The 16,055-nt window shown below is 45.0% G+C and overlaps 2 protein-coding genes and 1 long non-coding RNA gene across 5 annotated transcripts in view; 1 reads left to right on the top strand and 2 right to left on the bottom strand.

Annotated features, from left to right (window-relative positions):
* BCO2 (beta-carotene oxygenase 2) overlaps positions 1–14,042 on the bottom strand; it is a 91,758-nt gene extending 77,716 nt beyond the window's left edge. Inside the window, exons 1-4 of one of the 3 annotated variants that reach the window (XM_038380556.2) lie at positions 13,897–14,041; positions 11,633–11,737; positions 8,091–8,235; positions 1,079–1,820 (exon numbers count right to left, since the gene is read on the bottom strand). In XM_038380556.2, the coding sequence (XP_038236484.1) occupies positions 1,655–1,820; positions 8,091–8,235; positions 11,633–11,737; positions 13,897–13,951 (471 nt within the window). In that variant the 5' untranslated portion in view covers positions 13,952–14,041 and the 3' untranslated portion in view covers positions 1,079–1,654. Of the gene's footprint in view, positions 1–1,078; positions 1,821–8,090; positions 8,236–11,632; positions 11,738–13,342; positions 13,516–13,896 lie in introns of those variants that run through there. The other 2 variants (XM_038380550.2, XM_038380553.2) reach the window with 2 other exon arrangements.
* On the bottom strand, positions 2,727–6,549 carry LOC122457233. The gene is made up of 3 exons (XR_006276700.1): positions 5,369–6,549; positions 4,636–4,710; positions 2,727–4,203 (listed from the first exon to the last, which is right to left on the bottom strand). It is a non-coding gene; the product is annotated as an uncharacterized LOC122457233 (long non-coding RNA).
* TIMM8B (translocase of inner mitochondrial membrane 8 homolog B) lies at positions 14,022–15,485 on the top strand. Its single transcript, XM_038380566.2, has 2 exons — positions 14,022–14,243; positions 14,879–15,485. The coding sequence occupies exons 1-2, from the start codon at positions 14,136–14,138 to the stop codon at positions 15,044–15,046; spliced, it is 276 nt and encodes a 91-aa protein (XP_038236494.1). The 5' UTR covers positions 14,022–14,135; the 3' UTR covers positions 15,047–15,485.
* Positions 15,486–16,055: the final 570 nt, after the last annotated feature.

Here is a 16,055-nt window from a genome sequence, read left to right as displayed (position 1 = left end):
ACCCCAAATATAGAAGTCAAACTACATGTATAGGGGACAGTAATTGTGAATCAATTAAGAGCAGGCTCTCACCACTATCTTTCACACCAGTCCAAGAACTCAGTTGGGGCCCATTATCATTCAAACGCTTATTATGCTGGACAGTTGGCAAATATCCCATAAATGACTACAGATGACTTATTTCTATGGCTATTGAATCCTCCCAAGCAGGAAGCCATTATACTGACAGGCAGCCAGCTGCAGTCATGATTTCACACAAGAACACCCATATTTGAATTCTTATCCCAAAGACAGCTGTGATACTGACACTGCCCTAAAATGCTGAGTAGATTCTAAAACAAATGAAATTTAGACCTTATGTGTAAATCTTAGTAGTCAAGAAAGGAGTTAAAAATTTAAAACCATCTTGGGTAACGTGAAACAACTTCATATTTCCAATTATTAGTTAATGAGACTGACAGTAAAAATAAATGTAGCCAATTTTCTTGCTTGAAAAATCCCATATAAGTCCCCCTTGCCTTCTATTAATCTGGGCTTTGGAAACCTCTACACAGCCACAATGAGCATGTAAATCAGAGGAGATCACGTTCTTTCCTATTTATTAACAAACAGAAATAAGTATGATTTTGCAGAGCTTGAAATCCACGTAAGGTGGCAGAATATGGCCCCTCTTCACATAGGTTGAGGGTTTTGGTTTTTGCCATTTGAATTCAATACTGTCTCTCCCCTATGGAATCACACAGGCAGCACTCAGGAAAAGCACGTGGGTGGGTGGGTTGTATTTTCTCCATTAGAGAGAATGCTGCTGAAAGAAACAGACAATATCCAACTACACTGGTAAACTGCATGCAGTTCATGAGTCCTGGAAATTAAGTTGCACTGAAACGTTCTTTCCTTCTGTGTTCAGAATGGTTTATAAACAGAGGACAGTCTCAGTAACATACTCAGCACTGGATCTATTCTAAGCATTGCATAAATAATGATTTCTTCCTAAAATACTATCTTCTTCAAGACAGCATGGTGAGAAGATTTTAACTGTTTATAGCGGATAAAAATGACTGTCAGAATCACACATACCCAACATTTGTAAATTCTTTATTGTATAGATTAACAAAAAGTCTTCCCTTTTTTACACTGACTCTCAGGGCCCACTCAGAACATTATGTGAGACACCTTGTGTACACTTCACTAATTGGAACATTGGAAACAATGGCTGAACCTTCCCACAACCAAATTCATTTTACAAAATGGGCAATTAAACAGTAATTACACTGCAGCGATCGAAACAATGCAGCCACAGAAACGGAAAATGGGTTGCAGCCATCCAAGACTGTTCCTGATACAATAACTCTACTAATTCAACCCCGATTACACTGTAGCTGCATTAGTTTACTCTTGTCTGAATCCAGTTCACATCAGCCTAACTCCTCTCTTCTGGCAGAGCCCCACTTCTAGCCCATTTTTTTGCTACTGATATTGGCTTTTGCAATAAGGAGCCAGCTCAAATTGTAGATTTCTAGATGACTTGGCATTGGGATTTCTACCCATGCACTATGTACTCTTAATTACTGTTTTTCTCTCATTGAATGATTTGAATATGATGAAGCAGAGGCAGCAGGGAACAATCATGTTTTGCCAGCAGTTTGGTTGCATCTCAGAGGCTCCACAGCATAGCCACAGCCTTGCAGATACCCACATCATGATAGTTGAAGTAGCAGAGGCCTGCAAAGGTCACAGCTGAGAGTACATACAGACCCGTATTGGCCAGTTTAATAGATGTCTCCCCATGGACATAGTCAGTTATAACCTGTCCAAGACCCCTACAAAGAAAGAAAGAAAGAAATATGCTGAAAAGAGACCAGAGCAATCCCTAATCAAATCTGGCTGGCTCTCCTGGCCATCATCTATGGGGACTTTCCCTGAAACAAATGCCCTTGTAATACTCACATTTCTCAGTTTCCACATCATCTGCCTAAACTGAGCCATGTGCCTCCACTACTCAGAGGCTTTTGCTGTAGAAAAGGACTTCCTGCTCAGCAGGCAGCTGTAGGCACTCAGAGAACAGTTTGTGCTGACTGGTGATTTCTGAGCCAAATAAAACTTGGCTACTAACCCTTTTAACAGTATCTAGGAAACACACAGCTAAGAGCTATTCCGTTAATGAGTAAATTTCACTCCCAAACTAAGGAAGAGTAACAGCCCTGAAAATCTAGCAGGATTCACTGTGCTAAAGCAGCTGTCACTGGGGGATGGGGAAGAGATACCTGTTTTACGAAGATGGGCATTTTGATAGCCCTGGGTCACCAAAAGGCAGTGAGAGGAGGGCTATAATTCACACAGAAGAGGAGGTGGGGAAGTCAAGAGGCTACAATCCACAGAGAGAATCAGAGGAAGTGCAATGGGTGACAACTCTCAAACTGCTAGAGCTATGTACTGCCACCAGGTAGTGGAACAGGGTAGGGGGGGTCTGAGTGGTTCCTGTCTGCACCCCTGGCTGTTCTGTATAAAGCCCCATAAAACACAAGGAGAGCAAATATGTATCCACAGGCAGCTCTCTGATTGCACCATAGATAACTTAGCCTTTGACTGTTTTTGCTTTGAATGGCAAAGTCAGGTTATAAATATTACATGCCAAAGAAGCTTGGTCTAAGATCCAAGTGACTTCAGGTTTCTTGTGCAAATAAAGTTAGATTTTGTACTGACACTCACTTCATCAGTCATCATGGTTGGCCTGTCAGGAGAGTGTGTTTTGCATGTGGTTTATGACAATACTTGCTGAGTAGAGATTTATACCTGAAGGTTTGAATGTATGGAGGTGCAGTGCAGAGCCAGGACGCAGGATTTCAGCACCCTCCCAAAGTGCCAAGAGAGAGCAAAGGAGAAAAACCAGAGGAAAAGTCTGCAAATGCTGGAGTTTCAGATCAGCCATTAGTATGGGCTCTCTGGTTTGTCACTGGGATTATAGTAGCTTAAAGAGCCTTCCCTTTTAAAATTGTCCCAGCAGCAATGATGCACTTCAAGTCCAAAGCAATGGCTCCAAATGTAATAAAATCCCAGCTCCCCAGTAGGGGATGAGTAGAACACCCTACGGGGTGCACAGGGGTCTTTCACATTCCTACCTCTGGCAATCACAGAATAAACATGACAGGAGAAACAGAGGGATGGCATGACTGACACACACAGGTCACTAGCGCAACAAGCCGGCTGTTCTTAGCCATCTTAGTAACTGAAAATTCAGCTCCCCTACAGATGTCTAAACAGCTTAAGCCCCTGCAACCTTTGCTTTGGAAGTGGAGACTTTCTTACTATCAGAGAAACATTTTCAAACTATGAACCCCCATGTGCAGGGGGACGTTTTCATTTTGTGGCTTTCTACATGAGTCATAACAGAAAAGCCAAAACAGAGTGTTTATCCTGGAGCAATAGATAACTAAAACTGAACAAGTTGGCTCTTGTTTTTTGCTGGGGAAAGCCCCCCAATTGTCTGCAAAAAAAAAAAAAGGGGGGGTTTTTTTTATTGTGGACATCCAGTTTAGAATTTGCTATCTTGGAGAATCACCACAAGGCAGTCATGGAAGAAATGTCAGCATTTGCAAATATTTTACCCACAAGGAAACTCAGACCGTACAACTCAGTATCCTGCTACAAACCATGCCATGTCATGTCATATGTAATATCCCCTAAAACAGGAACCACCACTGACACAGTGAAAGGCTCACACACACAGGGTGCAGACACCTCTGTAGGAAATCTTAAGTCTGGTTTCATTTCAAGACTTCCCACTTCCTGTAATTTTATTTAGCGAAAGAATTTCTAACAGTGATGATGTTTCAGATGAGCAGCAAATAGGCAGGACTCAGATTTCACAGCTGCAGGGGGAGCTTCTACCATTCAGCAAAGCACAGGGTTCTGGCACAGCTATGAAGGGGCAAGACTGAGACCTCTCAGGACATTTCTCTTACATTTAGAGAGCACCTTTCATCCCAGAGAATCCCAAAGTGTTTTTCCTACTGATTTACAAGCTATATCTAACAATTCACTTTAACTCTGACCCTTGGGGAGTTGTATGCCATGTTGTTGCAACTGTGTCAGTCCCATAAAAGATATTATTACCTCACTCACCTGGGGAGTTGAGCAGTCCATTTTCTAGACATCTGGTACATCATAAGAATGGCAACACTGTCAATTAGGCCTACCACACACCTGTGGAACTCCCCAACAGGAAGAAGTGAACAGAGGAAATTCTAGTGTATGGGAAAGATGACTAAAGAACTACAGTCAATCAGTTGCAGTCAGCAAACAGATATTTCACATGGACCAAACAAAACACAAACCTAGAAACTTCAGGACCTCAGCCTCATAAGTTCAAGATGAATGCTCAATAAGTCCTTCACTATCCATGGTCTTCTCACTGATGAGCTGCCAAGCCTGAACTACATCACAGAAACCTGGCAGACTGATACTGCAGTTTCAGTGTCATCTTCCCTTGTTTCTTTGCTCCTCTCTCCAACACAGCATGACGGAGCACAAATCTGGAGGTGAAGTAGCCAATCTAATCCCCTCCTGGCTAAAAAGTAGGAGAAGCTCTCTTGAGCTAAAGTCCGCTTAATCTGCAAGGAGAGAGACTATACTCACCAGGGCATCCTATTCATCTATAAGCCACCAGATAGAAAAGTCTTCCCAGAGGAGCAGAAAAAAATGCCGTCTGACCTGGTGATGAAAGTCAGAAGACGCATCATCTTGATAGATATCAACATTTATATGGATGATCATGTCACTAAAACAATTACTCAATGTCTCCTATTCAAACTTTCCACCATAGGTAATTTCTGGATGCATGCGTACACAGCCACACCATGAAATGAGTATGACACACACACACTCTCATGTCTGACCTCCAGGTAGGGAAAAAGCTTTCTGTCACAAGGCAAGAAACCACCACAACCAAACCCCAGGCCTGAAAATTCTTGGGATCCTGCTAAATTCTAAAACTTAGAAAATTCTATCCAACCAAGAGGCCAAGTAGTATAAGAATTAGCAAGACACTCCAGCCACTCCTTGCTACTGCCATAGAACACTGTAGCATGATAGCCATCTCTCCAGCCCCCCTGCAGACCACTATGACACTCACACAACCTGCAACTCGAAGAGTAGAAGGTAAGAAAACAAACACTGGAAGTGGAACATGCAGCCTGAAAAAGGAAGACAAAAGGAATGTCTACAAATCTATGCCACTGCTGTACAGGAGGCAAAGAGCCCACCTCTCCTTTGCTGCAGAGGAAGCAAAGCCATCCTGTATAAGACTTTCCCATACCATAAACCCAGACTGTTCCTTCCAAGCACAGAACTCCTTCATGCTAGGGATTACCTTATTTCACAGAGAAGATCAACCTCATCCAGGAAGACCACCTGGGTGAGCAACAAGGTCAAGAGCAGGACCAGATACACTCGCCCTTCTTCCACAGAGCTTCATGGAAGCACTGACAATCAGCTCACTGCCCACCTGTGACTCCAACTCCTGTCCTTCCTGGATAGGAAGAGATATGGGAACATCTGAGATTCCTACTATCAGATTGTCAATACCTCCTTTGATTAGAGAAATCTAACATGCACCCTAACCCAGGCAACATGCCAACCAACATTAGAATAAACCACTGCTTGACACCAAAGACTTCACAGTGTCTAAGCCCCCTTCGCCTAAGCAAACTAATCTAGTAGCTAGTCGGACAGTTTCCAGTGTTACCTGTCATATGCCAGTATCCTTGATCCCTCTTAGCCAGGACCCGGTGAAGAGAGAGAACTTTTTGCACTGGAAGATTACCTGGTTGTGGACAAGGGAAGTATATCCATAATGCTGAGGGACCGGTCTCGGGTATCTAATACCGGCTCATCACAAAAGATTCCTGTCCCATCTCCAAGAAGCTGTAGTGGGAACAGACACTCCTAGGAGAGCTCAGATTCTTCCTCTCAAACCAAACCCAGAGGATTATTATGGGACACTGTTCCTCTACCTCCAAAAATCTTCACCTGGAGAGTTCCACAAGGCTTGATCTTCTCTCCACTCCTTTATCAATCATATCAATATGAAACTGTTAAAAGAGTTGGTGAGACAACTTGGGCTGAAATGTCAGCAGTACAAAAATAGCCATCTCTATATCCCCTTTATGTCGAATGCAAACAGTAACGTCTCCAAGCTTACTCAATACTTGGTTGAAATCAGCACCTAGATGAAGAATAGCTGGCTAAAGCTGAACCAAAGTGAGACGAGGCTGGTAGGAAAAGGGAAGTATGCTAAAGTACTTGCCTCTATTAGAATATTCCCCTATTGAGGGCAACTGTCTTCAGATTGTCTTAGGATACTTTTGGGCTCCTCAGTGCTTTTGGATGCCCGAATAACTATGGCAGAAAATGTCCATTTCCATCTGAGATAAGGTGGGTGAGGTAATATCTTTTATTGGACCAACTTGTGTTGGCAAGAGAGACAAGCTTTTGAGCTACCACAGAGCATTTCTTCAGGTCTGGGAAAGGTACTAGAGTATCACAGCTAACTGTGTAGCTCGAAAGCGTGTCTCTCTCACCAACACAAGTTGGTCCAATAAAAGTTATTCCTTCACCCACCTTGTCTCTCCAATACCCTGGGACCCACATAGCTACAACAACATGGCATACAATAATTCCATCTGTGGCGGATTAGAAGACAGTGCCCCTTCCTGTCAAACAAAGACTTGGCCGCAGTGATCCACACATTCATGATCTCCAAACTGGATTATTGCCACTCATATCTAATAATGAAGCCAAAGACCCTTATAGCATTTCACCTAGTACAAAACATAGCAGCAGGTCTTCGTCTAAATCATTCCAGTGCTCTGTTCTCTGCAATGGCTCCTCACTGAATATAGAGTCTAGTTCAGAATATGTCCTGACAGTCAAAGCCTTCCATTGGCCTTGCTAAAGCAACCTAAGAGACCTCCAAGGACAACTACCTGCCTGCCAGTCAGGAGAGGCTTGTGAGTGCAGTAAACAGAACTTTCACAGGAGTTTGACCTAGAATTCTTACATCAGATAGAAACCATAAGCCTCAGCAAAATCAGAATTAAATATCAAAAAGATTTATTTGATTAGCTTTCCTTCAGTGAGTCATGCACTTGCACATACAAATACTAATCTGACAGAAGTGTCAAACCATTTGTCCTACAGGCTGAAAAGTAAGAGTGATGCTATTTCCATTTTAAAGTACTTGAATGATGGGGGCTACATAGACAGATAAACACACCCTCATGGATGCAACATCCTCTGGTCGAAAACTTACAGCAGTTTAACAGCTATACAGCCACAGGAAGTGAAAAGTACTGTACCCAACTGAAACTGAAAAAGGAATTTAGGGAGGTAAAGTGGAGTTACCCAAAAAGATATCTGGCCAGGATTCAGGACCAACATCCTGACTCTTGCAAAAATGCCAGGGGATTAACAAGCACGTGTAGTCAAGACTGATTTTTGTCTCACCCAAAAGATGGCACCTCCAGTAATACAGTGCCCTCTAATGCTAAGCTGATGCCCAGACTCTGTACTGGCTTTGAGGAAAAAGAGCTATCAATAAAATCCTGAGTTTCCCTTGGAGATCTTAGTTAAGCACAGATCTGTCCTGATGCTGCTTTAGGGGTATGCTCTGAAACAGTCAGATCTGAAGGCCATATATAACCAACTAGCCAAAGACAACCAATAGTCCCCCTTAGGTAGATTTCCTATTGTCTGCAAAGTATGAGATATGGATAAGGAGATAAACCCAGGAGACAGAGTGAAAGAATGCTCTCCTAATAGGAGTATCTACCCTGCCTTCTAAATGAAGAGGCAAAATGACAGACAGTACCAGGTGTTAGTCTGGTCAAGGCTATAACATGCCAAGATGCCAGTCACAATAACACAAGGAATAAGAGTTTTGCTCTTGTGTTTTACCAGGTGTTCCAATGTGGACTTTCTGATTCACATAGATTTGCTTCTCAGCTCCTTTGCATCCAGGACTATAATCCCAAAGAGTAGCTCTGGCTGGTCCTGGTGAGACATCTACCAGACTTTTTTATACCTACGCTTACCAGTGACTGTGGAGTGTGAGGGCTGCAGCCAGTGAATAGTCCATGACAGGTCCAGGATACAGATAGGCTGCAGGGAGGAGACCCAGCAAGAGAACGCTGACAGCTCGCTCACTCGTCCAGTGCAGAGATGCAGCCTTGGAACTGGCTGCAAAAAAAAGCATTTTCAACAGAATTTCTGCGCACAATATCCCAATCTGAACAATGGTTAACTCATTCTGACCAGCTTTGTGCAACTAGGTGCTTTCTCAGACCTAGATACACAGCCCTTAGCTGGGCAAAACCAGGTTGCCTTTGACTTACTGCTACAAACAATATTCGTAAGAACGTAAGAATGGCCATACTGGGTCAGAACAATGATCTATTTAGCACAGTACCTTGTCTTCTGACAGTGGCCAGTGCCAAATGCTTCTGAGGGAATGAACTGAACAGGGAAATCATCAAGTGATCCATCCGGTCATCCAGACCCAGCTTCTCACAGTTAGAGATTTAGGGGTTCACAGAGCATGGGGCTGCATCCCTGGCCATCTTGGCTACCAGCCATTAATGGACCTATCCTCCATAAACGTATCTAATTATTTTTTGAACCCCGTTATACTTTTGCCCTTCACAACTTCCCCTGGCAATGAGTTTCACAAGTTAGCTGTGCATTATGTGAAAAAGTACTTCCTCTTGTTTAATGATACCTGTTGCCTACTAATTTCACAAGGTTACCCCAGGTTCTTGTGTTAAATATTCCTATTTTAAATACCGCCTTAAATGGTTGTTTTAAATCTCTCCTCTGAATGCTCCCTCTGCTGTTCAGAAAGTGAAGTTCCTTTAATTAGGATACAGACAACAGACTAAAAAAGCTGATAGATGAGGCCAAAGGAAATGCCTCCTTTGTTTGTTTCATGGCCTGCTTGTCATTAACAGGTCCTTTCACAAACACCACAGAACATGCATTTTTGAAAACAATAGTAAAGTTAGTTGCCCTAGTGCATAAGTGTATCAAGAACTGCCTGCAGATGCAGTGCTTGCCGGTTCTGTCTCCCTGTGGTCTTCACTGAAGGCCCTGCCCAGTACATGACAGTTTGAAAGGAGTGGATGAATAACAATGAAGCAGCACAACTGGATGGAGAGGGAAGAACACTGGGCACCAAGACGCATTGGTTCTATTTCTAATTCTCCCATCAACTGTGTGACCCAAGCAAGCCACCTCCCTTCTCTGTGCCTTAGTTTTCCACCTGTGATATGGGATAATGATATTGAAACCCCTCCCCTTTCTTTGTGAAATGTTTTAAGACCTATGTATGGAGTGTGTTGTATCTGATACATCTGTGATAAGTCCATGAAGAGCTGAGTGCATGAATTAGGATTGCTGTTATCTTAACAAGAGTAGGGGCTGGAACCTCTGGGACTTCCCCAGGTATTCAGTGCCTAGAAGTAGCCTAAGAGGCCCTATGATTTCAATCCTCTTCCATAGACAACTACCAGTACACAGTTCTGTTTGCACAGGTGACTCAGACAAGCACAGAAGTGGTAGTTTGGGGTCTTTGTACCTTGCCTACTTTTCCTACACATTTTGGACACCATTAGAAGAAATATGGTTCTAAGAGATGTTGACATATCCTGAAGGAAGCAGGACACCTTACAATACACTGGCACTTAATAGGTGAGAGCTAACAGCATAAAGTTACAAAGAACTGATTTTAAACACATATCAGATCTCTTGTTTAAATGCTTACTGCTGTTTGATCAACCTGAAATCATGAGCTGGAAAAGAGATTTAATGTGAATGGTACCAAAAAGAAGACATGGAATTTCTCCTGCTCTGCGCAGGGTGACCGATATTAGAGAAGAACTGCTGTGACAATGGAACAAGAGCACCAGCAAAACAACTGTAGTGGACTAATGTGCTACTACCATGAACTTCGAGGAACACTTTCCAACATGCAACAAGTTTCTTCTTGACAAAAATGTAGCAAACTTTTTTTGAGCTGGACTTGTTTACATATTGAGACTGTCCAAGGCCGCGTTGTTTCAAGTAGATATGGTCTGTGGAAAGAACTGTTAACACAGTGTGAATAGTTTCCATAGCACGAGAAAGTAGAAAACGTGGAGGGGAAAAGGAGTGGGGGAAGCATGGGTGTCACTTTTTATCAGTTTGTTTGTGTCTGCATTCTTCTTTCTATTTTCTGCCACTTCTTTCTACTTCCAGCTCCACTCTGCCCCTTACTCCGCCCCTAGCCTAGCTCTACCCTCATTCCCTCTCTGCCACCAAGCCAGCTCCAGCCACAGCTCTGCTTCACCCCCATCCCAGATCCAGCCACAGTGACGGCTCCGCTTCGGCCTCAGCCCAGCTCTGCCCTCACACCCTCTCCACCCCCAGGCCAGCTCCACCTCTAGCCCCAGCTCCTCCCCCATCCCCAGTTCTACCCCCAGCTCTGCCTTCAGCCCACGCGCCTCTGCTGAACCAACTGTGCAGTAATGGAAGGGGCGGCGCAGGCAGATTCCATTACTGGTGTGGAGGTCGGGGGGGCGTGACAGGAAAAGTTTGGGTTTAAAGGATATAAAATCCTAATTAATCCCTGGTCATAGTATTTCTCAGGTTTAATGGCATACATTATGACAGTCCTGGATTTTTGTCTTTGCCTGTTTATCTTACACCACTCTCCACTGATTCTTGGTACGTGGAGAAAGGAAATTTTGTCCAGCAATGAATCTTGCCTCCAATCCAGTCTTTTTAGCCTGACCTCAGATGGATCAGAAGCTCCTGTCCAACAGAGGAGCCACAATTTCTGCACCAAGCTTACAACAATCACCATCAATCTATGAGAGGGCCATAAAAAGGATCACCCATTCTTTAATCTAGCTTCCCTTTTCCTATCTTGTGGATGTCTGTGGAAATTGACTTGATAAAACTAACAGCTTTGTTAGTAAACTGAGAATGTTTGTTTGAAACTCAGTCAATTTCTATCATTTAAGAAAGATGCTAAGGGGAAAAGAAAGCTGGATTTAGAATTCCACTTTTCCTGCATACTGTAATAAAATGACATTGCATGTGAGATTACTGAGAAGTTAGTTTTAGGCTGACAGAAAGAATCATGAAGTTTTTAGCAGAAAACATGAAGTGTAAAGTGAGATCTAATAAACCATTACAGCACAATTTCCTGTTCACAGAGATGATTGCCTGAATTTTCAGGCAATACCAATTTCCATGCCCTTCAAAACAGGAGGGAAAAACCTCACAGCAATTTGGAAATTTTTGTAGCATCGAATTATACTGTAGATGTTTACTTCTCCAACTCCTAATTTAAATTATGTCAATTGATTTTAAATCAAAAGCTTGTTCAGATTGAGGTGCAGTGAGTAGATAAGGCAACTTCTTATCTGCGACAATACAAATCACTCCACGGGGCCAAGAAAACACTGTAATGACTAGGGTGATTGAGCTGACTGAAAAGGTCAGGATCAAATATTATATAAAAACAACAATATAGATAAGAATAGCAGCTTCCCAAGGGTTATTAACAGAACTTTTGTCCCATCTTAGACCTACATACCATAGCTCCTGGGAGAGATGTGGATTTGATGTGCCAGAGTTGGCTGATCCAAGACCACTGTACAGGCAAGCACAGGTCTGGTCAACAGACTTTTACTGAGAAGAACTGTCAATGGAACAAAGATTGATTAGTTGCCTTTTATACCCCGAAACCTTAAAGGTAAATCCCTGCAAGTTAAACTACAGCAACCAACATCTTAAGCAATAAGAGTCCAGAGGGCCACCTGAAAAAGGAAGCCAGTGGTTTCTTCAGAAAAAAGGATGCACAAAGTCAGAATAAGGAATACAAATTATACCCCACAAATAACACCATGGGGGGGAAGGGGGGATGTGTTATTTGCAATATTTCTAACAAGCCTGGTGTACACATGCTTCGGAGTTTCCATACCAAGGATTTAAAATCCAAAGGCTCATGCCTGCAAAAGTGAGACAAGCTGCACCCAAAACAGTGCTTCCAGGAATCTGAGACAAGAACATCAGCCACCAAATCTGGCATGACAAACTTTGCAGCTATGTTGTGAGCATTAGGGAAATCTTGCCTTTATTTCATGAGCTAAACAGGCTACTTTAGAAAAGACCTGCTCAATACTAAGCTGTTATGGGTGACTATGGCATTTTCAAAGATCTGAACTGCTAGTAGGTCTTTTGTGTTCTGATGCTTGTTTGCACCTTTAAGCTACCAGATCTTTGTGGCATTGAATCATTCAATGGCTTGGCATAGCTGACACATAATAAAATATTCTGCACATCTATAGTTAAGTAGTAATAGCGCTATGCCTTTCACAAAGGGGCCTCAAATGAGCTTTATTTTATTGCCTCTCTAAAGCTCACACAGGCAGGTGGAGTGCTGCACAATTATAACTGACAAAGGAAGAACTAACAGATAGCTTAGAGCAGTTGCTCTCAACCTTTCCAGACTACTGTACACCTTTCTGGAGTTTGATTTGTCTTGTGTACTCCCAAGTTTCCTCTCACTTAAAAACTACTTGCTTCCAAAATCGGACATAAAAATTCAAAAGTATCACAGCACACTAGTACTGATAAATTGCTTATGTTCTCATTTTTACCATATAATTATCAAATAAATCAACTGGAATATAAATATTGTACTTACATTACAGTGTACAGTATATAGAGCAGTGTAAACAAGTCAGTATCTGTATGAAATTTTAGTTTGTACTGACTTCACTTGAGCTTTTTACGTAGCCTGTTGTAAAACTAAGCAAATATCTAAAGGAGTTGATGTACCCCCGGAAGACCTCTGTGTACCCCAGGCTGAGAACCCACTGGTTTAGAAACTGTGAACCAGAGGTCTCAAACTCGCGGCCTGCGGGGTTATTTCCTGCGGCCCGCCAACCTCCCCACGCCCCCCGGAATTATTTCCTGTGGCTGCCAAGCTCTCCTCACCTGCTGCCCGCCCTCCCCCACAGCGTGCCGCATCCCCGCTCTTCTACCTACCTCCAGGCGCTTCCTACTGCCAAACAGCTGTTTGGTGGTACTTAGTGCTTTATAGGAGGGACGGGGGAGGAGCGGGGACCACGCGCTCGGGGGAGGAGAAGGAGAAGAGGCGGGGCCGGGATTTGGGGAAGGGGTTGGAATAGGGGCAAGGAGGGGGCGAAGTTGGGGTGGGGACTTTGGGGAAGGGGTGGGAAGAGGCAGGGCCGGGGCCTCACGGGAGGGGTGGAGTGTGTGGGGGGCCGGGCTTTTGTACCTTTTTATGGACAGGTGTCAGTGCCGCAGCCCTCGGGCCAATGTACTAGTCCTCATGGGCCCTGGCGGTGAGTTGAGATCCCTGCTGTAAACTCTCTGGGGCAGGGAGCATCTCTGGCTCTGCGTTTGTGCAGCACCCAGCACAAGAGGCTCCAACCCAACTTAGAGCCTTGGGGGGGTCACGAGCAATATAAATAGACTGGGGAAAAGCCACAGCCAACCCCCCCCCCCCCCAGCACAGCCTGCAATGGGGGAGGCCGCTCTGATCAGCGCTAGTCACGGGCTTTCGTGGGGAGGCTCAAGCCGGGGGGGGGCCCCGGGGGAGGCTCCCAGACCGCGAGGGGTGACAGAGCCGCCCAGGACCCGGCAGGCGGGTTTCTGGCCCCCGGCCCCGCCCCTTGCCGCACGGGGGGGGGGGGGGTCGTCACTGTCGCCGTCCCGCGTCACCCTTGCCAAGGCCCCGGGGCGAGTCGCCGCCAGGGCCGGGAACCGACCCCCCCGCAGCCTAGGCTGAGCCCCCCCCCCCCCGCCGTGTCCCGCGCGCCCGGCACTCACCCAGCCCCCCGCCTCGCGGCCGCCACAGGCCCCCCCGCACGAGCAGCGCCGCCATCTCGCCGTCCGCCCCGCCCCCACAGCTCCAAGGGCACCAGGGCACCCGGAAGCGGAAACAGACCCGGGGGGAAGGGGGGGGGGTCCGAGCTGCTGGAGGCGGGTTGGCCCCGCGGCGCGAGGATCCCGCCCCCTCCCTTCCGCTTCCGCCGGTGAAGGTCACAGCGGCCGGACTCGCCTTCCCCATGGCGGAGCTGGGCGGCCTGGACGGGGCCCGGGGCCCGGACCCCGGCGTCTCCGAGCTGCAGCGCCTGGTGGCCGCTGAGCAGCAGCGGGCGCAGTTCACCGCCCAGGTACCGGCCCCCCCCGGGGCCCCTAGGTTTCCTCCCACAGCCGCCACGGGCAGCCAGGCCCCCTGCGTCCCGCCCGAGCCCTGCTCTCCTCCCCCCGCCTCAGCCCCGACGGGGCCCAGACCGTCAGTCACTGGGACCCCTATTGCCCCCCCCCCCGCCGGCGGGGTTCCTCCCCCTAGATACTTGTAACCCCTGCTGCACCCTGGCAGCTGATAGCCCTGGCGCCTCTGGGCCGCAGCAACTCTTTTGTTACAAATTAAGCCCTGCTTGTAACCCTCCCCTGTGCACATCCCCTGACGCTCGTTTTGGGAGATGGTGGGTAATGTCAGAAAGTGACTTGGTCCAATTCCTAATGAGTAGCTGCATGTAGCACAGAAACCACATTGTCTTCAGCATTAATGGACCCCTTTGTGCCATGTCAGCAGAAAGCCCAAGTACCGAATCGGCCACAGTGACTGAATTCTCAGTTCTGAGGGTGGATGGTCCCTTCAAGGATAAGGCAGAGAGGGAAAGGATGGTGTTCTGGCAGGACTCCTAGACAAGTGATTCTTGTACACCTCTCATATTTTAGCTTCCCCATCAGTTACTGCTATTTAATCAAATATTTTACAAACATGTTTCCTGTTCACATCCAGGTTCATAATTTCATGGAAGTTTGCTGGGACAAATGTGTGGACAAACCTGGCTCAAAGTTGGACTCCAGAACAGAAGGCTGTCTAGCCAGCTGTGTGGACAGATTCATTGATACCACGTTATCTATCACTAACCGCTTTGCTCAGGTTGTACAGAAAGGAGGACACTGACTACGGCTTTTCCCAGCTCCGGACAACCCAATCCTTCCTGTTCAGCTCAACAGACTTATCAGCTGTTGGTGGAGCATCATCATGTGTTCTAAGCTACATTTTATGTGACACTTTCACGAAATGCAGAAGTAGTTGAACAATCATTTGCGGAAAGCACTATTGTCCCTGTGAATTCTTTAGCTGCATTGAACTGTTCATAAATGTGACATTGTACTGCAATTTAATAAACCATCAGGAACACTTGTCCAAACAAGTCTTGTGACGTGAAAGTGTGTATCGCTGCTTTTCTACGTCTTTTATCTAATTAGAGGAAAGTAGAGAAGAGATGTGCTTGCTACTGACACAGGGAATGGGCATAGTATCTTAGCATCAAAATTAAATTTTAAAAATGTAATATGCATATAAATGTTTTCAGTGAACTAATATATTAATGAAAACACTTGTTCTGCTGGAGTGTTGGCAGCCTAAACCTAGAAGCTGCACAGTAGGCTGATGCATGAAAAACAAAAAGTGAAACTGGTTAAAAGCTTATTGCTAGGGCCTAGCCTATTGCACAGTTCTGTGGCTGTAAAATTTGCTGCATACACCAAGCTTTTTTTTCTTTTCTTTTAAATTGGCTATAGTCACTCTAGTTATAAAGAAAATCTTGAAAATGTCAATGTAAATTGATACAGTATCTAAGATTTTGTCTGTATTAGAAAAATTGTACTGGTTTAACTAAATCTATTCAAACACGAAGACCCTCTTATAGAAGTCTTTTCATGGGGTTAACCCTTATATCACTTGATCTTAATTTGGTGATACACTAATGCAAATGACAGAAGACCCCAGTTATCTGAGTATGTTATACTCCAATGCAGAAGTCTAATGGGGGCTTGAGAGACTAAAATAGATTTCCCTTTACTCATGTTTAAAGGTACAAGAATGGATACAGTCTTATTTAATAGTCTACATCTAGATATTTTACACGAATTTAGCCTAACCTGATGAGCAGTGGCTGTAAATAAAT

The sequence above is a fragment of the Dermochelys coriacea genome, chromosome 22, assembly GCF_009764565.3.
Source record: "Dermochelys coriacea isolate rDerCor1 chromosome 22, rDerCor1.pri.v4, whole genome shotgun sequence".
NCBI lineage: Eukaryota > Metazoa > Chordata > Testudines > Dermochelyidae > Dermochelys > Dermochelys coriacea.
The sequence above is the reverse complement of the archived record's forward strand: the minus strand, read 5'-3'. Positions and strand labels throughout refer to the sequence as shown.